The 25843-nt window shown below is 38.3% G+C and overlaps 1 protein-coding gene across 1 annotated transcript in view; it reads right to left on the bottom strand.

Moving 5' to 3' along the window:
- MOV10L1 (Mov10 like RNA helicase 1) overlaps window positions 1-25843 on the bottom strand; it is a gene marked incomplete at both ends in the record, with an annotated part of 37513 nt that overhangs the window by 9276 nt on the left and 2394 nt on the right. The window contains 16 exons of the mRNA XM_080363688.1: window positions 68-151; window positions 2279-2443; window positions 2882-2981; window positions 3776-3897; window positions 4523-4669; window positions 5178-5356; window positions 8390-8448; window positions 9165-9256; window positions 9623-9693; window positions 10371-10548; window positions 12003-12117; window positions 15570-15764; window positions 19287-19427; window positions 21807-21997; window positions 22587-22699; window positions 23110-23266. Coding sequence (XP_080219814.1) covers window positions 68-151; window positions 2279-2443; window positions 2882-2981; window positions 3776-3897; window positions 4523-4669; window positions 5178-5356; window positions 8390-8448; window positions 9165-9256; window positions 9623-9693; window positions 10371-10548; window positions 12003-12117; window positions 15570-15764; window positions 19287-19427; window positions 21807-21997; window positions 22587-22699; window positions 23110-23266 — 2109 coding nt within the window. The remainder of the gene's footprint in view (window positions 1-67; window positions 152-2278; window positions 2444-2881; window positions 2982-3775; window positions 3898-4522; window positions 4670-5177; window positions 5357-8389; window positions 8449-9164; window positions 9257-9622; window positions 9694-10370; window positions 10549-12002; window positions 12118-15569; window positions 15765-19286; window positions 19428-21806; window positions 21998-22586; window positions 22700-23109; window positions 23267-25843) is intronic.

Below are 25843 nucleotides of genomic sequence, written 5' to 3'. Positions count from 1 at the left end.
GAAAACCCTTCCTGGGCAATTTCCCCCAATGCAACAAAGAAGTTACTACTGAAGTGTCTGCACAAACTTCTAGCTCCTTATGATAAAACAATTTAGATGGCAAGGCAAGCAATGCCGAATGGGACCTGTAGTTCTTTACAAGTTTTGTGATCTGCAAAGACAAAAAACAAAATCCACAACTGAAACAGACAATTATGTAGACGTCACAGTACACAACTCTACAGCGCTACAGACTGGGTGCAGAGTGGCTGGAGAGCAGTCAGGCAGAAAGGGACCTGGGGGTACTAATTGACAGGAAGCTCAACATGAGCCATCAGTGTGCCCAGGTGGCCAAGAAGGCCAATGGTATCCTGTCCTGTATCAAAAATAGCGTGGTCAGCAGGACAAGGGAAGTGATCCTTCCCCTGTACTCTGCATTGGTGAGGCCACACCTGGAGTACTGTGTTCAGTTTGGGCCCCTCAGTTCAGGAAAGACATTGAAGTGCTGGAGCGGGTCCAGAGAAGAGCAACACGACTGGTGAAGGGACTTGAGCACAAAACCTATGGGGACAGGCTGAGGGAGCTGGGGTTGTTTAGTCTGGAGAAGAGGAGGCTTAGAGGTGACCTCATCACTCTCTATAACTACCTGAAGGGAAGTTATAGCCAGGTGGGGATTGGTCTCTTCTCCCAGGCAGTCAGCAATAGGACAAGGGGGCATGGGCTTAAACTCTGCCAGGGGAAATTTAGGCTGGATATTAGGAAGAAATTCTTTACAGAGAGAGTGGTCAGGCATTGGAATGGCTGCCCAGGGAGGTGGTGGACTCACCAACCCTAGAGGTTTTTAAAGTGAGGTTGGACATGGCACTTAGTGCCATGATCTAGTAAATGGACTGGAGTTGGACCAAGGGTTGGACTCGATGATCTCTGAGGTCTTTTCCAACCCAGTCGATTCTGTGATTCTGTGAACTCCCGAGCAAATAGTACTTCACCATTCTCTAGCATTTAGCTTTGATAAAGCTGCCAAAAAGCTGTATTCAAGGCAAAAAACTGCAGGTGTGACCTTCTATAAGAAAATACTAAATAAAAGCAGTTTAAAGAACATCTCTCTTCCCTCCAAAGGTGAAAAAAAATGAACTGAATGTACATGAGAGATTAACTGGTCATTTTCCAGGCACATGTATTGTTTTTGAGAGTCAGATTGGTTTAATGATGTTTCTATGGATGTAATCTGTTTTTCTGAGGAAGTCTTGGCAGGCAGAAAGGGAACATGAGAACAGGTAATAGAAACTGGCCTTACAAACAAGAAATGCATGTCTTCAAATGAAAGAATGGCCTTAAGGAAGCATTCCAGTCAGTAATACACAGGTCAAAAAAAAACCTGTATGTCCTGTAAAAAACCTAACAAGTTATTCAAGCCCAATGGTGCCCTTAAAGCCCTCACATGTTCTATTCTCTCATTACGCCAATTCTCTTTAAGCATTGCATAAGGAACACAACAATGTAAGTTTGCCACAACAGATTTTACAAGGAAGCATGATGGGTTTTTCAGTAGGCTGAATCCAGCCTAAAGCCTAGGGCCAAACATCCCTGCTCTCCCCCTTCAGTCCACTGCCACATTTCCCCTCTCCTCTGCATACATGGGTCAACTAGTTATCTTTTGCTCTCGGTTTAATTCTTCAAAATATATTACCATGAGAATGGGAAGGCATCTTAAGTTTAACTTTAGCCTTGTATTTCATATTCAGCAATTAATTTAAAGCAGCTGAAACATCTGCCACCAAACACAGATTTTAGGTGTTTCACCATACAGGAACCCTGGGAAACTGTCCTTCGGCAGAAGAGGTGATAAAAGTTTTTTTTCCCATTCCTGAAACATGAAGTTTGCAAATTTAATCTTTATGTTTAAAGAGAAGGCTGGTTTTTAATGCTAAAAGTAGAAGCTTGACTTGTTAATTTGTGGAAAATTGAGTTATGAAGTTATGAAGCAAACATGGACGAAGGAGAAGGAAGGTAACTTTAAGCCATTATTTAGAAGGCTGCTTTGTGCACCACTTATGCTTCCTTAAGAACAGAGAACCTCTTCAAATAAGTGTTTTAAAAAAGTGTTGGAGGGCTCAGCATCCTTGCTATTTGGAGTATATACTCAGAATAATCAAGCTTTCCTAAAGAACTAATGCTCAAACTGGACTTATCACTAAGCATCAGGGAGCAAAATGGTGCTAAGGAAACAGCAGGAACCAGAGTTTCTCCTTTTTTTGGATTTAGATGAAAAAATAGTTGCAATTTTAGTTTTACTCACCAATAAAGGATTATATGCTCCACAGGCACTAAAAGCATCCTCATCTCTCAGATATAACTCTCTTGATGTCAGTCTTTCCAGCAAGGAGATATTTAATCCAAAACTCTGCGCAATTTTAGATTTTATTACAGGCCCTAACTGCTTTGGATCTCCGACAAGAACTATCTGTATACACAATTAAAAAAATCCATATTGTATTAAGACAGTTATTAAAAAAATGTCATTTCAATACTGTCATACACACACCTCAGAATTCAAAGATCAGTTTATATCAAATATTCCCATTTTCTCCAAACATCTATTCTGTTTGTAAAGAAGGGTTAAGCCCAGGACAGAGTATATTTGTTGTCTTAAACTAAGAAAACATTTTTATTTTAACATCTTCCACATACTGAATCCTGTCCTACCAACATAAACTTGATTTAGATGTAAAACCAGTGTTTGAGTGTGGGAAATAGATATTGTGCACGAGTAAGGTTTACTACAAGTACTTAGAATTCCATACTTGTTACCAGGAAATGGCTGCTTGCATTCTACCTCATTCATAAAAGTAAGAACAGTAAAAACTTTTCTCCTTTCAGTAAATGATGCTAAGAGAATTACCTGTCCATTAGCTTCTGAAATCAACCCAATAGGAATCAGGCTCTCTGGTTCACTTGCTTGTCCTGCCTCATCCAGAATCACATGAGTGAAGTGTCCAAGCCTTGAATTAAATGACATGAACCCAAAACAGGGCTATTGTCAGATTAGTTCATTCTGCCACCCTGTGGTTGACCTCAGCAGTTCCATTAACTTCCTTGTCAAGTGAGCCAAGCAACTCCACATAGAGAGCCAAGATGGCTATTTCCAACACAGAATATAGATAAAACAATCCAGTAACTTTGTCACCTTAGATTTTGCTTATATACTCCAATATACACAGCCACTGGTTATCTTAATGAAAGCATTGTTTATACCAAGGTTAAGACACTTTGAAAAGCTTTCCCTGTTCTTAATTTTCTTCAGGTATTTAATTAGAACTACACACTTGGTGTAGCAAAGAAAATCCCCAGGACTTGTTTCTACCAAACAACTCAATGTCTTTTTACAAAGTCAAAATCAAAATCACATGAATCTTTAACAGCACTTGACATGGTGGTTGCTTACAGTAAGTAAAGGTGACTTGATAAAAACCAAATACAATATAGTTTTTAGTTTGACTGTCATTTTGAGCCAAAATGATTGTCAACAGTGACATAACTTCCAAGGCTCCTGCTAATAGTGGAGAAGTTATGTCCAAAGTTTAACTTTACTCAAGATAACTCTGAAATTTACTATGGAGAAAGTCTCTTCTGAAAGATTACTAAAACCAAGTAGTTTGCTAGGAAGACGACTTCAAAATAGAGGCACATGCAATGGACTGTATTAAAACAGCTCAAGTTATAGTACAGAGGGTATCTAAAAGCTCTGGGTTTTGTAGCATCCAGCTCAGTGATATTCCTCTCTATAGTACTTTACCGTATTTCTGCTTGATAAAACATTCCTGCACTGCTGCATGTGGTAATTATTATCCTGAACCACGATGCTTTTGAAATATCTTCACCATCTTTGCAGTAAGGTTTCACCATGTCATCAATTTGCTGCAGGAACAAAAAGGTATTTCGTCAAACAAAATGCTCCTTTAGAACTAAATGTTTTAATTTGAATTAAAAAGCCTACTGAAAACTATTTTAGAAGCTGAGCAAAACACTTATTTAGACCCATTCACACACCAAAATGAATTCATCATTAATTTTCCCAAACAAAGCAGTACATATGCAAGACATCTGTGCTTTATTATAAGTATCAAAACTGAACATATGGATATTTCATGTACATGCATATGTAAGTATAAAAATATACGTGTGTACTGTATAAAGATGACACACCTACTTGCTTACTTTTGGAGACAAAGGCTTGACTTCAGCAACAGATTTTAGGATTGCTTTGTAATCCAAAACATCTTACCACATTACAAACCCCACTGATAGGTACAGGCTGCTTGTGGAGTTAAGCACTGCAGGAAGAAGGTTAAGATTCTACAGTCATACAATTCAACTAAGGACCATGACCAACATTTTCCAGTTAATCTTCCGGAAAAGCTAATGTGTTTGTACTTTGGATCTTAAACAAGCCTAACCACCACTGACAGTTACATTAAATCAGTATTTTAATATCAAAGTATTAAAGTGGACATATTAACTGATAGATGACTATAATATTTACCTCTTCTGACCTGCAGCTAGCATTAACTCTGACCATAGCTCCCGGTTTTAACAGATTGCTTTGATGCAGTCGCAGGCAAATCAAATCTGTTGCAGCATTTGATGGTGCACAAACTAAAATTCGACTATCTGGTAGAGTATAATGTATCTACATTAAAGAAGATGGACATTAAAAAAAAGGTTATTTAGAGAAGAAGCAATAGCACAAATGTGCCCATTTTATTTCACTAAATACAGAATCCAAGGGAGTTTTGCATACATTATATTCATCCACCCTTTTGCAGTTCAAGAACATCAGGTCTTGAGAGTCATGACTAAGTGTTCCCAAACAGAGTGTACCAACAGCAGAACTAATTAATGGTTACCATATTAATGTATACCTGGGCTTTGTGAATGTATTATGCACTACTGGAATCAGAAGTTAGATACTGTTCACTAAAGCTTTAAAGACAAAGACAAGGAGACTTGAAAATAAGCCATTCAAGAGTTCTCTTAAATTCATATCAAGATTTCTCCTCTTTCATGAAGCTACAGAAAATGATGTTAAAAAGACTGTTTTGAGATCTCATTGTGAAAAAAAATGGTACTTGCAGAATTACTGTAAGTGTTCCAACAGTGAAAAGATTAGAGATGACTGATTTGTCATCCACCATTACCTGCAAAATAGCTTCAATTACTGTTACTGTTTTTCCAGTTCCTGGTGGTCCAAAGAGAACATAAGGTGTTGGACGACATTCACCACTCAGTATCCTCCTCACTGCCAGTTTCTGCTGCTCATTCAGCATAGGATTGAAAAATTCACCAGCATTCTGTTTAAGTGTCACAGATTCACCAACTATAATGAAGATAAGCATGTATTAAAGCTCCATATAAATATTTTTAACATATGTAGATTAAAGCAATTTCAATTCACAATATGCTTCAAAAAGTTTTCATTTTCCTTATGTGGTAACAACTAATGAATTTCTCAAAAATTTTGATTTCACAGAATAGTATGTAGAAAATAAGCCATATTTCAGAAGCGTATCAGATCTTTAATCATATTGAAGGCCAGAAAAGGACTATGATTACATAACCCAACAATTTTTAAAACCTCTTGTTCAGTGATTCTAGCATCAAGTTAACTTTTGTCCGAGAATAGCAAAATGTCGGTAACTTTCAGTAAATGGTACTTCAGGGATAATACCAGTACTACATGAATAGTAGTAAATCACGATTACTGACATTTTTTTCTTATTCCTGTCTGAACTAGTGTAGCTTTAGCTTTCCACAGCAGAATCTTATCAACCCTTAGACAGAAGTGCATTCTAGGTATTCCATTCTGTATTTCTTTAGGCATCCTATCGCTACTAAGTGATAAAATCAGCCTCTTTGGCAATTAAGGACACATATTTAAAGCTGCACTTTCTAGAACAATATAGGAATGATCTGGGCTTTCTGAAAACTTTTCTAAAGTTTTAGCATCTTTGGCAAAGTACCTATCCCAAGGATGAGACATAGCATCCCAGTAACAAGTCAAACTTTGAACATGAGCAAAAATTTTCCAGTAAACAACTGGGAAATGACAATATAGTGAGCACAAAATATAACACTAATTGTTTGCTGTCCCTTCCCTGGAAGTGTTCAAGACAAGGTTGGATGGGGCTTTGGGCAACCTGATCTAGTGGAAGGTGTCCTTGCCCAAGGCAAACGGGTTGGAACTAGATGATCTCTAAGGTCCCTTCCAACACAAACCATTCTATGATTCCATAATATGAATGAGAAATGTTTAAGTAATCCACAGAAAGACTCCAAAGAAACTTCCTGCTAGTACTGTTCCATGATTTGTCTTTAAAAGACAGAGCATGAGGACACCTAAAAGGTACCTTAGCCCTGGTGTACTGAAGGGATCACAATGCTGAACTGTCTCAAATGTAAAGTATTAAAGTATACCAAGTTGGCTTGTTTGCGCAGGTACTGTCATTGCATTGGTTTTATTCATTTCCCTTGATGCCACACATTTTGCCTGTTTGTTCTGCATTTTTTTGACCTGAAAACAGCAAGATAAATGCATTTATAACCTTAATATGACAGATAGCTATCTTCACTAACACTTTTGAAGTTGCTAGGCTTTAATTTTCCTATTAAATAGCATTATCCCATTTAATATCTACTGTGAAGACAAAGTAGTAAAAGGTGCTAGGAATTTCCACCTTAAATTTAAGATTTCTACAAGTTGGGCTTAATATTAAACATCTATTTCACAAACGCTTTGCAGGTTTAGATGACAATTTTGAAGCCATAGCTGAGTAATTTGCTTCCTTCCACAAAAGCTCATGTTCATGTTCCATACTAGTAAGCAAGACAAGATATTTTTCAGATTGCAGCATGAGAGAAAACTGCTCGTAGGGAATATGGTGCTTGCAAGGTTCTGGACCAGATTCCTTGGTCACCTTAACAATTCTGATCCTAACCGAGCAAAGTGATGAGCATTAGTGATGAGCATGTACAGGACAGAGATATCATTCAGAGATGTCTGCAGCTTCCCCAATGCCATGATGTCATGGTAAGACTGCAAGGCTCATCTAGTCCTTCTGAATACTCCCCTTTGCTGCCCACCCAAGTGAGCTCTACTGACACCTTGAACAGATCAGAGTGGGATCATACATCTATGCAGTAAGCATGAGGGGTCCAGGCCATGATCTCCACCATCCTTTTAGTTAAAAAAGGAAAGGCCCAAGTAGAAGTAGGCACCTTGCAGAACAGTAACTAGCTGTGCAGCTGCTCTCCTCAGCATGGCTCTGGGTCTACAGGCAGGAGTTAACCTTCTGAACTCCTTTATAAGACAGATACCTACATTTTCTATATATAATTTAACTAGCAGCTAAGAAACATGGGTAAAATCTACTCAGAACAGGATGCTTATTCCCTGCCACAGTAACAGGACTTAAGTATTTACTCAACAGTAGCTACAAAAACTAGTCTAAGGCAAATCTGACAATTTCAGTTATAATCATACAGGTTTTTTTATAAGCACTTTCAATTTCAGATGATAATGTTAGCTTAATAATATCTGTTACCATAAAACGCCCTGTCTCCAGCCAGTAAACAAAAGCTTCTGTCATCTGAAAGCAGCACAATACAACTTGGATTCTTTGATACTCCATTACGCAAATCCTTTCTATCAATAGCTGCAGAGTAAGTATCTGTTACCAATCTGAATGGCATCCAGCATTTTAAGGAACATACACAGAAATACCTTGCTTTCCTGCTGGGAACATCGTTCAAGGCCATCATCAACAACACAATACTCAGTAGTATTCTGGGTCTTGATAGCTTGTGGTGATTTTAAGACAAGTCTTTCTGGAAACAACACTTCAAATTTAGAGAAGAAAGAGAAATTTGAAAGCTACACAAACACTTTGCATGTTTCAGTGACTACATTACTGCTGATACATCAGTTTTCTCTTAGTTGCCTAAACTGGTTTATTAGACCTAATGTAAGAGTGGTCAAGATCTGTATGAAGTTCATATGGATCATTCTACTAAACCATAAAAAAAACCCCCAGTTCATCTTACTAAATGCTGAGGTAACAAAACATTGCCATTTCAGTTGCTATTACTTTAACAGTATGATTTCTACAGTTTTTATTGGCTCAAACAGTTCACAGAAGTTTGTTTACACTACTCTCCCCTATGATGACCAACAGATGAAATGATTCTAATGATACCTACACTAGATTCAGAGTAGTTTTTTTTAATACAGAAAACTCCAAGAACAAACTACAATGCATTCCCCTCTCAGTATGCCCTGATGTGAAAGAAACATAAAACACAAGACTGCCCACAAACAAACTCCTCTAGATAGTTTCAGTCAACTGAAGTGTACCTTTTTCACCCAGGTAGACAGCTTGCTCAATTGCCAAGTGGCATCGCCTGCTAGTAGTCCTGTTACCAGAATACAAATTTATAGATTAAAGCTTATATGTCCTTAAGCTGCAACAGCATACACCTGCAAGGTACTCAGTATTTATTATGCACCAAGGCATATAAAATTAGGAGTTTTTATATAAAACCACATTTTGTTTTCAAGAAGCATCTATTGAGAAATATGCTTCAGAAGTGCTCATCAACAGCTTTGCTATCTCTTCAGTGATATAAAGATGGCCCTGTGTTCCAGACTTAAATAGTCTTTCAGGGAAGTTCCCTGCAAAGCTGATTTTACAGAGATTAACCAACCATATACAGATATTATCCCATGAAGAAAAGTAAAAAAGGATGGGTGGTTAACAATTTTTTTTTTTTTTTTTTTTTTACATAGTCTTGCAGCCATATTGGTATTTTTTTCTTAAAGAAAAAACAAAACAACAACCCCAAAACAAACACCTCACCTCACCCCCTACCATTTCATTGTCTGGCATTGGTATAATTAATTGTAGAGTCTTAAGATAAGAATTCTTTGTACACAGTGATTACAATAGCAGTCTTTTACCAATGAGTGTAGTGGCAAAGGTGTGTTGAGGGAAAGAGGTGAAAGAATTGCCAAGATCTTAATTATGTCTTTCTCCTATCTGTATCCACCAAAACAACCAGATGACAATCACGTATATTTTAAGACACTTTTAGAGGAATCATTAAATGTAGTCTTTTGGAAACTTAAATACCTGCAGTGAACAAATTCCACATCCATGGGTTCCAAATTGTAGGCCTGTTCAAAGTCTGCATTAAGTTTAAGAGTAACATCTTCATTACATATCTGTTGCAAAGATAAAAGTCAGTTTACTGATGGAAGTTTAGTAATTTAAACACAAAGAAGCATCTGTGAAAGCACTGAACACCCCATCAACTCCAAATAGAACATTAACGTTCACCCGCTATCAACATATTGCATATCTAGATTGAAATGCTTTCAGAGCAGATAAAGATTATAATCTAGAAAGAACAGGGAAGGCAGTGTCTTAAAAAACAGAATAAAAATACAAAATTATCACTCAGCATGTAGATAAAACAAATTTAGCTTCCCAAAAGTCAGGGTAAATCGGCCTTTAACTCCACAAATTGCCAGTTTCCCCTTTGAAACCTGTGAACCCCATATTTTCAACAGAATATACACCTTACTTACCTCAGTAATATAGGCAACATACTCTATTATATGATCAGAGTAGACCTGACTTTTCAGTATCACCTTATCACCTAATTGTAAACAAAGTTAAAAGGCAACAGTGTTACAAGGAATAGCAAAATTCTCCCCCCAGTAATTAATTTCTTCTTCTTTTGTATGGTTAAACTAAGAATTTGCAGGATGCTAGATGTTAATGAAGATGTTCCTGCTCATTGCAGAGGAGCTGGACTAGATGACCTTGAAAGGGGCCTTCCAATCAAAACTATTTTATGATTCAAAGTTGCTGTATTCATGAGTACCTGTTTTGAAATGCCACAAGCAGTTACATATTGCAAAGGTACCTAATATCGATGCCATCAGACAACAGCTCCTGAAAACATGCACTATATTTGAATTTCTGAATTAAATTTTAACTACTTTCCCAGCTTTCTATACACCTGCTGTCTTTGAAGTTATTACTACATTGCACAGTTTATTTCTACTGAAATCCTCACCAATTTTCGTACATGAAAAATCCTGATGTATTGGAGCATGCATAAGGACACACACAACACTGCTGCAGACAGCAGCCACTGTAAGACACTGACAGACTAACAGTGCAACTCACTTGTCTAGTAGCCTAAACTAATAACATTGTGTTCAAATATATGAAAGACCTCTTTAAACAAATGAGTAAGCACTAGAGTTTGTATTGCACCGAAAATATTGATCAACATGTTATTTGGCTTTATCTCACATTAATCACTACCTGTAACCAGGTGAGGTCTGCCCTCTTCCACTCCTGGCACTTCCAACACTAACAAGTTCCCATTCCTTTTCAAAATAACTCCACTCATACTGAAGTCTTTTATTTCCATTTCTGCATAGATCTCTTCAAGCCACAAGAGAGTAGAAAAGTTGGCTTTATAATTATCTAGATTAAGTTGCTGAAAAACAAAATAGTATGTGCTATTATTGTAACTTCTACATTAAGATATGGAACCCACTCTTCTTAACATTATACAAAACATCTCAAGACAGACTGAAAAACAACTAGATTGCCAATTAAGGCACCTAAATATACATGTCTATACATTAGCTAATATTTTAAACTCCCCCAGTAGTCAAAGAAGAATTAGCACAGTCCTTGGAGCACAGATTCAAGAGTCAGTAAGCTGAAAGGTTAACCAAGTCTCTCCCTACTACATTGGCAGTTTCAACATGTGAATTCCAGGGCAGTCTACAAACTGAATGCTATGCTCAGCAATTCCAGAGAGCATAAAATCTAAGTACACCAGGCAGAGATGGGTGAGCAGATAGAGTCATGTCAGTCTTGGCCCTGGCTGGTGATTACACAATTTATAGCAAGCTGAACTTTCTCCCTCAGAGCTTAGTGCATCTCACTGAAGATGTATTCTCCAACAGTACAAAGCTCTATCTAAACAAGTGATAGCACAGAATGCTTTCAATTGATATCTTCTTACTAAATTACAAGGCAAGTGAGAATTGCTTTCTGGAGCAGACTTAAAACAGCCACCAATATAAGACAGAACTTAAGGTGTGGTTAAAAAAGGTTACCATTAATGGCAGAGTTTCCATACAGAAGCATTTCAAGTACTACAGCGTTTTTTTTTTTTCATTTTGAGAGAGGATCACTAACCTGCTGTCTCTTAATACTGTGACCTCAGGCTTCGTGTGAGTTGTTTAGAAAGCAGGCAACATAATTTTTCAAAAATCTAAAGGGCTAAGTATGAGACTCAGTGTATAAGTCCCTAAAAAGTTCGGAGGGAAGAAAATCAAACAAGCAAACAAAGTTTCAGCAAAGCTCTACCAGAAATCAGAACAAAGTTTTGGAGAAGAAATCATTCTAGTATTATTCTTAGACTTTTTCTTTTAATGTATTTCAAAACAGACATACTTGTGGGAAGAATGTGAACAAGCCATAGTGAACTAAAATTAGAGAGTTTTTTAAAACAAAGTTTAGAACAAGCAGAAAAGAATCCTCTGTTATTGAAATAACTTCAGAATTTCTGCTTTCATTCGCTATGAAACAGCTGGACTACTGCTCTGACACTCCAAAACCACTTTCCAGTGATGCCTAAAAAGTAAGAGTGAAGAAGAAACTTTGTTCAGCTCCTGTAATATCCCCTCCTCATCCCCCACCTTCAACTCCCTTTTCAGTTTTTCACATTTACACTTTTGTGCTCTTAAAAGCTTAGATTCTGGGACGTACTGAAATCCATGGAAGTTACGGGATACAGACTAAAGTGGTAAGGTCTACCCAGCAGCAGTATTATATCATCTCTTACACTAAGGGCTACACACTTTTTCTAAATTAAGGCCAGCTTGAACACACATCTACATAAAATACATTTTCTTATATAAACCTACAGTGGCATACCTCTGCTAGAAGAGGCTGAAAGGTCAGTATGTCTACCTTCTGCTCCACACATTTTCTTAACTCATCTGGTACGGTATAAGATGGGAGAAAGCTTGGCAACCGCCTTCTGTAATTTCTAAAACACAAATATATGACATATCATTCAGCTTTCTCCAATTATACATGTGAAAATCAGCTAAAGAATATGCCACATCCTCACGCTATAAAACCAAAACACACACACACCACATGACAGACACATTGAACCAAGAAGTTTCATACAGTGCGAAGAAAAATCGTTCCAGTTACAGATTATTTGAAAGTATTGTGCATCTGCTTTTTCAGGTTAGGGATATTTTTATAACTAACCAAATACTGTAGGTATAATGGAAGCTTATTTGCAAAAGGAAAAGTTCTGAATGAAAAAAACATTTATCAGATACATATACATGGCAAAGTTGCTTGAGGAGTTACAATGCTCTCAAAACTTATTTTTCCATCTTTTTCCTTAATAACACAATTGTTACTTGTAGATTACTATACAACAGTGTTTATCACCACATTCTACAGTAGAAAGAGCTCGTTTGACACATCTACAAAGAAATCAAGCAGTTCATTTCTAAAACAACCCCTTTCACAGTATCACAGTATCACAGTATGTTTGGGATTGGAAGGGACCTCAAAAGATCATCTAGTCCAATCCCCCTGCTGGAGCAGGAACGCCTAAGTGAGGTTGCACAGGAACATGTCCAGGTGGGTCTTGAATGTCTCCAGAGAAGGAGACTCCACAATCCCCCTGGGCAGCCTGTTCCAGTGCTCTGTCACCCTTACTGAGAAGAAGTTTTTTCTCAAATTTAAGTGGAACCTCTTATGTTCCAGCTTGATCCCATTGCCCCTTGTCCTATCATTGTTTGCCAACGAGAAGAGCCTGGCTCCATCCTCATGGCACTCATCCTTTATATATTTATAAACATTAATAAGGTCACCCCTCAGTCTCCTCTTCTCCAAACTAAAGAGACCCAGCTCCCTCAGCCTTTCCTCATAAGGGAGGTGCTCCACTCCCTTAATCATCTTGGTTGCCCTACGCTGGACCCTCTCCAGCAGTTCCTTGTCCTTCTTGAACTGAGGGGCCCAGAACTGGACACAATATTCCAGATGGGGTCTCACCAGGGCAGAGTAGAGGGGAAGGAGGACCTCTCTTGATCTACTAACCACCCCCCTTGTAATACACCCCAGGATGCCATTGGCCTTCCTGGCCACAAGGACACAGTGCTGGCTCATGGTCATCCTGTTATCCACCAGGATCCCCAGGTCCCTTTCCCCTACACTGCTCTCTAATATGTAATTTCCCAACCGATACTGGAACCTGGGGTTGTTCCTGCCCAGATGCAGGACTCTACACTTTTCCTTGTTAAATTTCATTAGGTTATTCCCCGCCCAACTCTCCAGCCTGTCTAGGTCTCGCTGGATGGCAGCACAGCCTTCTAGCGTGTCAGCCACTCCTCCCAGCTTAGTGTCATCAGCAAACTTGCTGATAGTACACTCTATTCCCTCGTCTAAGTCGTTAATGAATATATTGAATAATACTGGCCCCAGTACTGACCCCTGAGGTACTCCACTAGATACTGGTCTCTACAACTAGACTCCACACCATTGACTACCACTCTCTGGCTTCTCTCCTTAAGCCAGTTCGTAACCCACCTCACTACTCTATTGTCTAGACCACACCTCTGCAACTTAGCAACTAAGATGCTGTGGGAGACTGTGTCAAAGGCTTTACTGAAGTCAAGGTAGACCATATCCACGGCTCTGCCATCATCCATCCACCTTGTAACATTCTCATAAAAGGCTATGAGGTTGGTCAAGCATGACTTACCCTTGGTAAAGCCATGCTGACTGCCCCTAATAACCTTCTTATCCTTGATATGCCTTGAGATAGCACCAAGGATAAGTTGTTCCATTACTTTCCCAGGGACAGAGGTGAGGCTGACCGGTCTATAGTTACCCAGGTCCTCCTTCTTGCCCTTTTTGAAGATTGGAGTGACATTTGCTTTCCTCCAATCCTCGGGCACCTCTCCCATTTCCCAAGACTTGGCAAAGACGATGGAGAGCGGTCCAGCAATGACCTCAGCCAGCTCCCTCAGCACCCGCGGATGCATCCCATCTGGACCCATGGATTTATGGATGTCCAGTCTATTTAATTGCTCCTTAACCCAGTCGTCATCAACTAAAGCAAGCTCCTCCATTGACCTGGCTTCATCTGGGGTCTCAGGGGTACAGGGCTCCCCAGGACAGCCTCCGGCAGAGTAGACAGAGACAAAGAAGGCATTCAGTAATTCTGCCTTCTCTGTATCTTCCACCACCAGGGCACCCACCCCATTCCTCAGTGGGCCTACATTGCCTCTGGTATTAGTTTTATCTGCTATGTATTTGAAAAAGTTCTTTTTGCTGTCCTTGACCCCTCTCGCCAGCTGTAATTCTAAGGAGGCCTTGGCTATCCTAGCTGCCTTCCTACATCCTCTAACAGCAGCCTTATATTCTTCCCAAGTGGCCAGCCCCTGCTTCCATGACCTGTAAACTCTCCTCTTCTGCTTGAGCATACTCAATAGATTCCTATTCAACCACACAGGCCTCCTGGCTCCCTTCCTTGACTTCCTACGTGTGGGGATGCTCTGATCCTGAGCGCGGAAGAAGCAATCTCTGAATGCAATCCAGCTCTCTTGGGCCCCTTTTCCTTCAAGCAGTCTTGCCCATGGGATTTCCCCCAGCAATTGCTTGAAAAGGCCAAAGTTAGCCCTGCTAAAGTCCAGGGTTGCAATTCTACTTGCTATTCTGTTCCTGCCACACAAGATGCTGAACTCCACCATCTCGTGGTCACTGTAACCCAGGCAGCCCTCAACCTTTACTGCTTCGACCAGACCCTCCTTGTTAGTGAGGATGAGATCCAGCAGTGCACCTCTCCTAGTCGGCTCCTCCACCATCTGCATGAGGAAGTTATCATCAATGCACTGGAGGAACCTCCTGGACTGTGGCTGGCTGGCTGAATGGTCCTTCCAGCAAACATCAGGGAAGTTAAAATCACCCACAACAACCAGGGCCTGTGACTGCGAGGCCACTCTCAGCTGCCCATAGAAGGCCTCATCAACTTCCTCAGCCTGATCTGGTGGCCTGTAACAGACACCCACAACAGTGTCACCCCTGCCAGCCTGGCCCTTGATCCTGACCCATACACTCTCAACTCGCTCATCATCCACTCCTGGGCAGAATTTAGTACATTGTAGTTGCTCTCTCATATAGAGAGCAACTCCACCACCACGCCTGGCTGGCCTGTCTTTTCTGAAAAGGGCATAGCCATCCATGACCACATTCCAGTCATGTGGACTGTCCCACCATGTTTCTGTAATTGCCACCAGGTCATAATCTCCCAGCCGAACATAGGATTCTTTCTATCAGCAGTGTTCACATTTTCCTTGTTTACAACATACATATATAAAGATGTACAGACTTACAGTTTGCCAGCATTACAGAACAGATATACCAATAGAGCAGTATTAGGTAAGTGTTATTTTTTGCTCTAATTCACAGTACCTTATGGATTTAGGGGCATCCACTGTTGTCTTCTTTGGCTGAGGTTCTGTGATGATTTTAGGTTTTCTTGGAGAAAATGGTTCCAAAGGTGCTATTAGTAACTCTTCTTCAGTTGTTACAATGGCTTCAATATAGCGTCCAATAGTAAAATCGGAAAAACCAAGCAACAGGAGTTCTTTACTGTATCCAGGATTTCTTCAAATAAGCAGAAGTTATGTTCTTAAAACCACGTTCACACTTTCTTTTTACCAGCCATACTTTTAAAAACAAAGTTGTAGATTCTCATTTCAGTAACATATGAGGAATTACCCTAAACCAGCAGTTCTCATACTTACTCCCCGCCCCTAGTTCAATCCGGGTATCATAATTAAAACAGTGTAAAAGTCTTAAAGTCCCAGTTTCACCAGAAGCTTGGATAAAAAGCAAGATCCCTTCCCTCAACCTACTAGGTGCAGAATTAATACTTCTGTCACAAGGAACACCTTAGAATTACAGTTACTGAAAAAGGTATGCCAAACATTTCCAGAGAAACTGGAAACACATCCCTTCACTGTCTGCAGCAACAGCTTTGCTCTACCTTGCTTAAGGCTACTCAGAATTGTAGCCTAACTGTAAACACACTAAGCAGATAAAGTAGGAAAGATCCTTTATTTCTGGTAAGTACACCCTATGTGTAAGCAGAACTTGGGGAGTGACAGGGCGACGGGGGGGGGAGAAGTAACTGTTTCTTCAGACTGCTTTCTAAAGAACTTAAAGGATGTAACACATATCACATGCTCTGAAATCCCTTGATGAACTCACTCCAGCACTATCCAGAGCCAACTCTCTCCTTGGCATTGACTGCACTGTCCAACATGGTTACCACATGCCTTAAGCAAAAGCATCCCGGAAGGATTGCAGCTTACTTTCTCTTTGGCAGGAATCCCATTTTTTTCATGCCAACTAACACTACCTGCTGAGGTGGAACCTATAGCCTGCTTTTCTCTGACTCATGAACTCAGTACAGACACTGAACCATCCAGATTTATGGTCTAAATTTTAAGTGTCTGGCAAGCACTTGTTGCCCTCATACTGCAGCCTTCCATGGAACATTATATGGATTATTATTCTGTGTTGTTAGAAGATCCTCAAGCTTTGTGGAAAAAGATGTGTGGAAAGAACAATTTCTATTTCACTGTAGATCTGTAAATGCCACAAGGGCAGGTAACACCTGCAGCTTATCTTTCAAGCTGAATCCAAGACATCCTTCTAAGAAAATTTCTATCCCTCGCCTCACTATTTACAATGGTAACAGAAGTAGTGTGAAAGTTAATGCAGTGTTACTTTGATGAATGAAACAATTTAATCTTGTTTTCTCTACCCAACTTTTAAATTATGATCATAAAAATCATCAGTTGTGGTACACAGTTTATAAAGCTATAGCTGGAAGTAACTTAAAAGTACATGAAAGCAAGCTTTCCAGCATGAGATTCTTACTTGAATTCTGAAATCTCAAAGTCACTTTTTATTCTTAACTAAATCCATGAAGTATTTTTGTTTTTCAAGGGTTTTCTAATATCTGCAAACTATTTCCTCTATAAACTACACTTTCAAGGAAGTAGGGGTTTTGTGTGTGCATGCAGTTTTGTACTTTCTTGTTTTGTTGGTTTTGTTTGTTTTTGTTTTGTTCTTGTGGTTGTTTTTTTTTTTTTCCTTAATTTCAGCATAGATAATTTGCATTTAGCATTACAGGGCAGGGAAGTTTGAGATCAAGGCATATAGCAACATGAATATGACATAAGGGTACCCATACTGGAAGAACCATATCAGACATAACTCCCAGGAAATCTACATTAGCTCTAGTGACCACAGAATAATGTGTTTCCTCAAGAAAATATTAACTACCTGTACACATTATCTTCACCTTGCTGTGTGTGGATGTTTTTTTTTTAGAGAAGTTATTTACTCCCACTGTATTTCTTCATTTAGCACTAAATTTTTCTTTTGACAAAAATCGTAACCAAGCATTTAAATACTAACTGTTTTCAAGGTCTAATACAGATTTCCACACCATTTGCTAAAAAGTACTTGCTTACTTTATCAAACACCAAAAAGAGAACTGTGCCTAAAATAAGGGCCCTATTAAGTCAATTTGTTACTTGCTTCCATTGTATCAGTCAGAATCAATGGAAAGAAATACTTACACAGCTGTGCATGTGATCACTATGAACATTCTTCCACCTGCTGGTATGACAACTTCTCCAGTAATATTGACATGCTTTATCGATTGTTCCACATCTTCTCTTTGCTCATTTTTGCCATTTTCTAGATTTTCATCTTTCACCAAGGAAAAGTTCACTTTTGTCCTTGATAAATTTGTATCCTGAGAATTAATTTCTTCTGTGGGAAACAGATTATAATAAATTCTGTTACTACAATTGCTATGGCTAGTATAGGCAAGTCTTCTCAAACAAACTGTACAGTCTCCTGAGGAGTTAACACTCAGCATTCAAATATTAACAATTCACTGTACCTGGAATGAATCCATTCTTCATAATGGATGCATTATTCAATGACTCATATGTTGTTCCTCCACTGTCATTATATGAATTAATTGCAGCTTTTGAGAGGTTTTCTTGATTTATTGGAAAAGATGACACATATGCTTCCGGGCTGTTCTCACATTTGTGAGGAATCTGAAGACTGAATTGCTTGTCTTTCACCCATCCAGCTAATCTGCAGCTGATTAAGGACTGTGGTACATTTCCTTTATTCCTAGAAGTAGTTATGTAATTAATTATTAATTAAATGCATAGTTAATGTTCTTGGGAAGCTTAATTCTACCTGAAGTCAAATACAACTGTTTGTAGCAGATTAGTTCACCATTATGTCGTAACTGCTATCAGAAAGAAATTACACTGCTGCTGTTTCTAACTCATAAGGACTAGAACCTCTGTTAAATATTAATATTTCTAGGTCATATCGACTATCATATGAACCATACATAAATACTGTGTGTAAAAAAAAAGCTATTGTAACTAAAAATTTATCCTTGGGTAACTAACTCTTAGGAAAGAGCACATAGCAACAAATAGAAGGTACTCAGGTGTGACTCAATTTGAGCCTTTATGCACAGTTGTGGAAAAAAAACCAAACTGAAACAGACAAACCAAAAACCCAAATTTAAAAAACCCTACAAACTACAAGAGAAAACCACCAAAACAAAAGTCACTCAAGCACACACTAACATAGCTCTTCAATATTCAGGACAAACAGCTGCCCCCCACCAAAACAAAATCCCAAACAAAAAACAAAAAAACCCACATAAAACCAACTCCAAAACAATTAGGAAAAAAACCTGGTCTGCTTTTAATACATTAGTATGCAACAGTCCTCCTGGTCTAAGATTTTGAAGATGACAGCATATCTGCAGTTTAATTTAAACAGACTTAGAAGTAAAAGCATTCACTTTAATCCTCATTCCATAAAGGATTTTATTGGCACTGAAAAGAGACATAAGACTGAGGAGTCACAAAGCACTATCTGTAAGAGACATGCTCAATAAGAAAACTATCAAAGACATTAAGTTTAATATTCTCTTTAATTCTAGTGTTTCAGGGTTACTTCAAGACCATGAACCACAAGACTCAACTATGAGAGGCTTCAGTATGAAAGACAGGTTTATGGACTATGGAGTGATGGAAAGGAAGAAAGCTTAGAACAATCAGAAAGGCTTACTCTATCCAAACAATCATTCTTTTAGATTCGCCTTGTTTCAGAGTTCCAAAATCAATCATTCTTGATACTTCCAACCCTTCTTTGTCTCTCATTAAGTCTTCATAAGGCTCATCTGGACTGACTCCATTAGAGTGAGATTGACTGTAAAAATAATTACAGCTAGTGATTTTGAAACACAAATAGGCTCAGCAAATATCTTTGATTCAGCACAAGTTTAAGAATCACTATAACAAAGCATAGTTACAACGTCTACGAAGAAGCAGGTGAGAGGGTTCACTTCTTCTCACCTACCTCCAAAACAAAGAGATTATCTTTGCTAATTTAAGTAGCAAGTTAAAAAACTACAAGTCTTTTGTCAACAGCACAATATACCAGCATAAAACTTTGGATACAAGGTTAAAGTGATTAAGAAGCTACCTAATCTTTGCTGAAGAGCTGAATCAAATGGTGACTGAAACTGTCATGGATCTCCTTGGGAGCTGAACCAAGACACAAAGAGTAGCTCCTTCACAAGAGTCCCAATTAGCACTGGAGCTTAAGAGATAAAATGGCTAGACTGGAAATGTTTCAACATGTACCCCCCCAAGCACTTAAATCTTCTGTTTCCTGCTACAATCTGAAAGCATCAAACTGAAGAAGAAATTGAAAAAAGCTGAAAAACAAAAAGCATTCTTAAAAACTATCACACATACTACTGATGAAAAATGCCTATGAAGCCAATATCACATGTTCTTCCCTGTCTCGAGACAGTCAACATAACTCTAACCTCTCTGTCTCAGCTACCTGTAGAAACCATCAAACAATTGTTTCTGTTCTACAATGAAAAAACTATTCAGTTAGATAAAATGGCACTATCATCACTTGGAAATATGCTAATCTCAGTAACATTTACAGATCCTAAATATACCTCAGTTATTTAACACAATAAAGTAGAAGATGACTGCAGCTGTTATTTATTAGCTACATCAATTTCCTAGCAAAGCCCACTAGATGTTTCTCATTGCAGCTTAAGCTGTCTCAATTTTTTTTATATGGTAGGAGGTACACTAAAACTGAGAAATCAGCCTTAAGGTCTGCTTTTGTAGCTTGGCTCTAATAATTTTCTGTATAAAAATCCATCATTAAAAACAGGTCCAACTGAAAAAAGTGAATAAATTGTACTGTTGTGCAAAGCAATGTAAACACTTCACGCTCCATCTAGGTATAATTTAAATTTACTATATCCATTATCTCCAGTGAAAAAACACAGCTTAATCCATTCTTCATAATTCCTCTTTGAAGACACGTGTATCATAGAATCACCTTAGTTGGAACAGACCAGAAAAAAAATCATTGAGTCCAACGATAACCTAACTCTGGAACTAAACTATGTCCCTAAGAACTTCATCCAAATGCCTTTTAAACACCTCCAGGGATGGTGACTCCACCACTTCCCTGGGCAGCCTGTTCCAATGCCTGACAACCATCTCCATGAACAGTTTCTTCCTAATATCCAATCTAAACCTTCCCTGGTACAACTTGAGGCCATTTCCTCTCATCCCATCATCTTGCTACTTGGGAGAAGAGACGAGCACTCTCCACATTGCCCTTAGCTATATTTCCTAGAGACTGAACAAGATAAGCTCTCCTGAAGACTATTTGAGAGGTATTAGAATGTCCTTCTTGCTCTCGTTTGGACTTCCCAGTTGGCTGACAGCTTATTTTCGGCCCGCAGAATCAGACTCAGTAATCCTACCACAGCCTAAGTTAGCACTTAGAGTGTCAGACTCTACAGGTAATACCCCTATTTATATACATTTTGGCCATATTTGTGTTTTTCACAGGACAGACACTTGTACTCACAAGTCGAACTCTGGATCTTTGCTGCAGAATTCCTACTGACTAGTTGTTGCCCATTCTACATTTTTGTAGTTGATTATTTCACAAAATTTTGTTTCTCCATACTGAACATCATTACTTTTTTCAACCTTTTTCTGCAATCTGCCCAGATCCTCCTCACATCACATACACCATCTAAAGTGCCTGCAGAACCTCCCAGATTGATAGTTGCAAGCCTAAAATATCTGTTGAGATCATTAAACTACCCATTTAGGATAGACATCTGAACTACAAGAAACATCCATTTTACATCAATTTTGCTGAGAATGGTTTTCAAACAGTAAATCCTCACCAGAACACAGATTAGAGGAAACAAAAGGTAAGAGCATGAGCTTGGCATTTTTCAAACAAAGCCATGCAGAATTCCTTCCTTGCCCAGCATTATCCCTGAGCTCAGCTGCTACTAGTTTTGCTTCTCTAGTAAGCAGAGATGTCCCTAACTTCTGGAAAGGAAGAAGAAAAAAGCAAGGACCAAAACTTATCACACTCTGATCTTTGCAATGATCTATCATGCCTTCTAATCAACTAGTGAAGAATTCACAGTATTTGCCACTTAGTAGATGCAACAAAATTTAAGCTGCATAATTACAATTCATCTCTAGTTGTTATTAGGTGGAAAGAGAATTAAAGAATGAATATTACCCATCCTGGCTGACTGGCACCAAGCAGAGAGCTCTCCAAATGTAACATGACTGATTGCTCTCCACCACAATTGCGTTCACTAGATCATGTCTACAAGGTGAATAGCCATCAGGAAGTCTCAATGAATCCAAAGTGAAAAATATACTCTCATCTACTGTACCACTTCTTCCACAGATGCTGGAAATGCGAACCTGTAACAGTATGTTATTCAGTGTTATTTGACATTAACTGCTTAAGCCAACAGGCTTACTACAATTGCTAGAAAATACATTTGACTCAATCATGATACCTGTCTTGCAACTTACCAACTTATCTAATTAATACTTATATATTAGCAGCCACAAGAGAATTTTTTTTTCCTGTGCTTGACATGCAAATATGATTCTGTATATACAGTTAGGTCAAATACCATAAACCCAATACACATATTCCTAGAGGGAACCAATATTTTAATTAAAATAAAAAGCACAACAGTTGTTTTAAAGCCAAAATACTCGGATAAATTAAACACAATACCACAGTCATTAAAGTTTGAAAATCCACACATCCTCATTACAACCAGTGTAACTAAAACAATAAGCATCTAAATCAACAACTGACAGCCAGCAAGTTACTCTCCCTGTTCTAACCAAAATGTGTATGCTTTTTTGAAAAGCTTTGTTACTTCAGAAATAATCCTACAAATGGCTGAGTCTAAGTTTTATCTTTTAATTACAGATGTGTGCAAAACCTCCCTGCACACAAGATTCCTCTTGCCAAAAACAACGTGCAGAACATTACCTTGTCTACTCGCTTGTATCTCAAAGGCTTCACAGTAACTGCTTCACTGCTCCACGTTTTTGAGTTAATAAAATATTTTGCTTGCACCCAGTCACCTTCACAAGGTTTGTAACCTAGGTAAAACACAACATTTCTCAAGTTTAATTGCTAATGATGACATTTGCATTACTCCTATACAGGACTCGTTTACATTAAATAAAATGACCAGCCAGAACAATGCATTATCCAGTTCCACTGAGTTCAAACTTCTCTTCTCAGTTCTTCCACCAGTAGGTTATAACAAACTACAGAGATGCTAGTGGGAAAATACAGTTGCTTACATGTAACTTAGGTATACATGACTGCATCCAAGTTATGCTCAGTGAGACTGAACAGATAGCTTTCTTCACCCAAATCCCTATATTGGTTTCACTACATACACTCTATTAGAACTTATTTAGGATGTGGACTGTAAGTTTATCAGAAGATATTTCTGTTGTACATATAAAATAAAGGAAGAGAAAACAAGAAAGCCTCTACACACCTTCACAGACATCTTCCATTGCAAAAAAAGTATTCTGATTAATATAGCCACCATCCTTAGATAGAGAGGTGATATTGCCAATTAATATTTTCATATTTATTTCAGAGGCTTCACAAGTAGGATTGGAGTCTTCCCATGTATTCTGGACTGCATCTACCTATTAATATAAAAAAACCCCAACATTCAAATAGCCAATACTTAGAATTATGTGTTAAACATACATTTCTACAATAAATATCAGAATTTCAACTGCTTATATAAGTCAAGCTCCTTGTTAGACAGTTCTATATTCAATGCAGCTGTTCATTTTCATACACAATAAACTTGAGTAGTGAACAGTAAGAACTTCTTAAGAAGCCTGCTGTCTGCTGCAACATTGACAGCTACTACAATTACACATTGATCTGTCAAATTTTTCTCATGCTTCCCTTGCTTCAGGTCTACTTAAGACTTCTCTTCATATTGACAAGACGACTCTGCACTGACAGCAATCTGATTGTACACAAATGAAACTAGAAAATCGCTATTTCAAAAAATAAAAAATATTCAAGACACATTTATAAACACTATATGTATTTCAGACTGCCTCTTTAGTAATTAGAATTAAAAAACTAAAGAGCTGCTTCTTACAGACCCTCCATATCACAAACTCAAATATAAGTTTACTTATTCAAAAAAACCCTCTGCAGAACACAAGCTACAAACAATTTTTTTCCCTTAGCTATGCTGGGGCAAGGATGTAGCATCTCTGCTCTTAATTACTAGAATTCCTAGAACTGCAAGTTCTCTTCTTCACTGCCAAAGGGCCAGCATCATCACAGGTTCAGGAGCCTCCACTCTACAGTTCAGACACTTTTTCCTCAGAGCTTCCCTGCTCTCCGCAAGGACTGTCACGGCCACTAAACACCAGTGCCACGGGACAAAAGTACATATCATTAAACAAGAATTGATAACTCCAGACGATATGCAGAGAAACTACACTGTGCAAATAAAGCAGAAAAGATATAGATTCTTCTTTTTCTAAGGCTTATGAGGATAAGGATGTAGGAAGCTTGAAGAAAGCATAAGGTATCTCTGCAGTGATTAAAAAAAATAATGAACAAAACGCTCGTGAACAACTTCTTCTATGAACTGTAGTCTAAATTTACAAGTCAGATCATTAAGTAAACAGCTTATTTCAGAAAGCCAAGAGTTTACAAATTCACAACCAGAATAAAGAGTGGAAAACTAGAATAATGCAGATAAAGTAGTAACTAAAAAAGCCACAACTGGACAGAAAAGAAAGAAAAATAGTTAGCTGTAGTGTTTTCAATTTTACATGAAGACTAGAAACTCTAAGTAAAAGGTATTTTGTTAATGTGTGTGAAAAAAGTTATACACTGGCAAAAGACTCTATACAGTGCCATCTTTCTTACAGATCAGTATTTGTGCACAGATGGAAAACAACCCTATAGTCAGACTTCTCATAAATATTAAGAAGAATTTTACACTTGTTAAATGCTATCACCTTTGTGTGGTACACTTTAAGGCAAAATTTTTGCTAAGAACATGTGTGTTACAGAGCAAGAATAAACAGTCTGTTAATTGCCTTGTCTTGACCACATGCATCCTATTCCACATGTCCATGAACACATGGGTTCAATCCTCAAATTAAGGGGAATAGAGAGAAAGGAAGAGTACACCATATAGCCTTGCTTTCAATAGACACATCAATGCTTCCTCTCAGTCAGGGCCTTGCTGAAAAGCCATGAAGCTCCTTCCCAAAGAGTGCAAAGAAAAATCCACTGGAGCTTACAACCTGTAATTCACTCTATGAATATATGGCATTGGTACCAACAGAATTGCTGAACGTATAGTACAAAAGAGTACAAATTCACTTTTACATGATAGCTGGTTATATCTGGACATTGCTGGCAACTGTACAAATTATCTGAAGTACCAAAAATCAGGATGGTGCATAAAAGAGAGGCATGAGGAATCAGAAATACTATATGCTAATCAATGCAGGACTTTGACCTCCTTTTCCCAATGTATGTATTGTTCGATAACATAATAATACCAAATTCTTCAATTTGGTAATTTACACTGTTCCTAAACGTGCATATAAGACCTTTACTAATAAGATTAATAGATACATTAGAATACTTCAGCTAATCATTACCTTCCCATTATCTGAAGCATGATCCCTGAAGCCACTATGTTTCCTGATTACATTCTTTGTAGACAAGTTGATAAGATGCCTAATTATGAAACATCCATTTACTAGAAAACTCAAGTTAGCTTTCAAACTAGTTACACTGTTATTTGCTCTGTAGCTGCTCTGCAGCTTAAGCTTTGGCTCAGACTTTTGGTCAGGGTAAGTTTTAGAGGAAGAACACCAGTCTAGTGCTGTACTTAAAAGTGTAATGTAGCTAAGCCAAGCAGATACAAGCCAAGAACAAGGGTTCTGTACCACCCAGTTATCCACTGCTTCTGCACTGCTGTCAGTCTTCTTTACATAATATGTAAATGGAGAAAGGCCACTTGACCCAGCTTCTGAGCTAGATTATGACAGGCACCTGAGAGCTGAGCCTATATGATTAAAACAGTTACAGTAGTTTAAAGTTGTGACAATGTAAAATCAAGCTTGAAGTAGGTATACAAAGTATTAAGCAAGTAAAGTACTGAAATATCAATTTATAACTCTCCACAACATTAAGTTGCCAACTTTTTTACGACAGAAGTTTTGAAATCA

This window comes from Nesoenas mayeri, assembly GCF_963082525.1.
Source record: "Nesoenas mayeri genome assembly, chromosome: 1".
NCBI classification, from domain to species: Eukaryota; Metazoa; Chordata; class Aves; order Columbiformes; family Columbidae; genus Nesoenas; species Nesoenas mayeri.
This window is presented reverse-complemented; position numbering and strand designations above follow the sequence as displayed.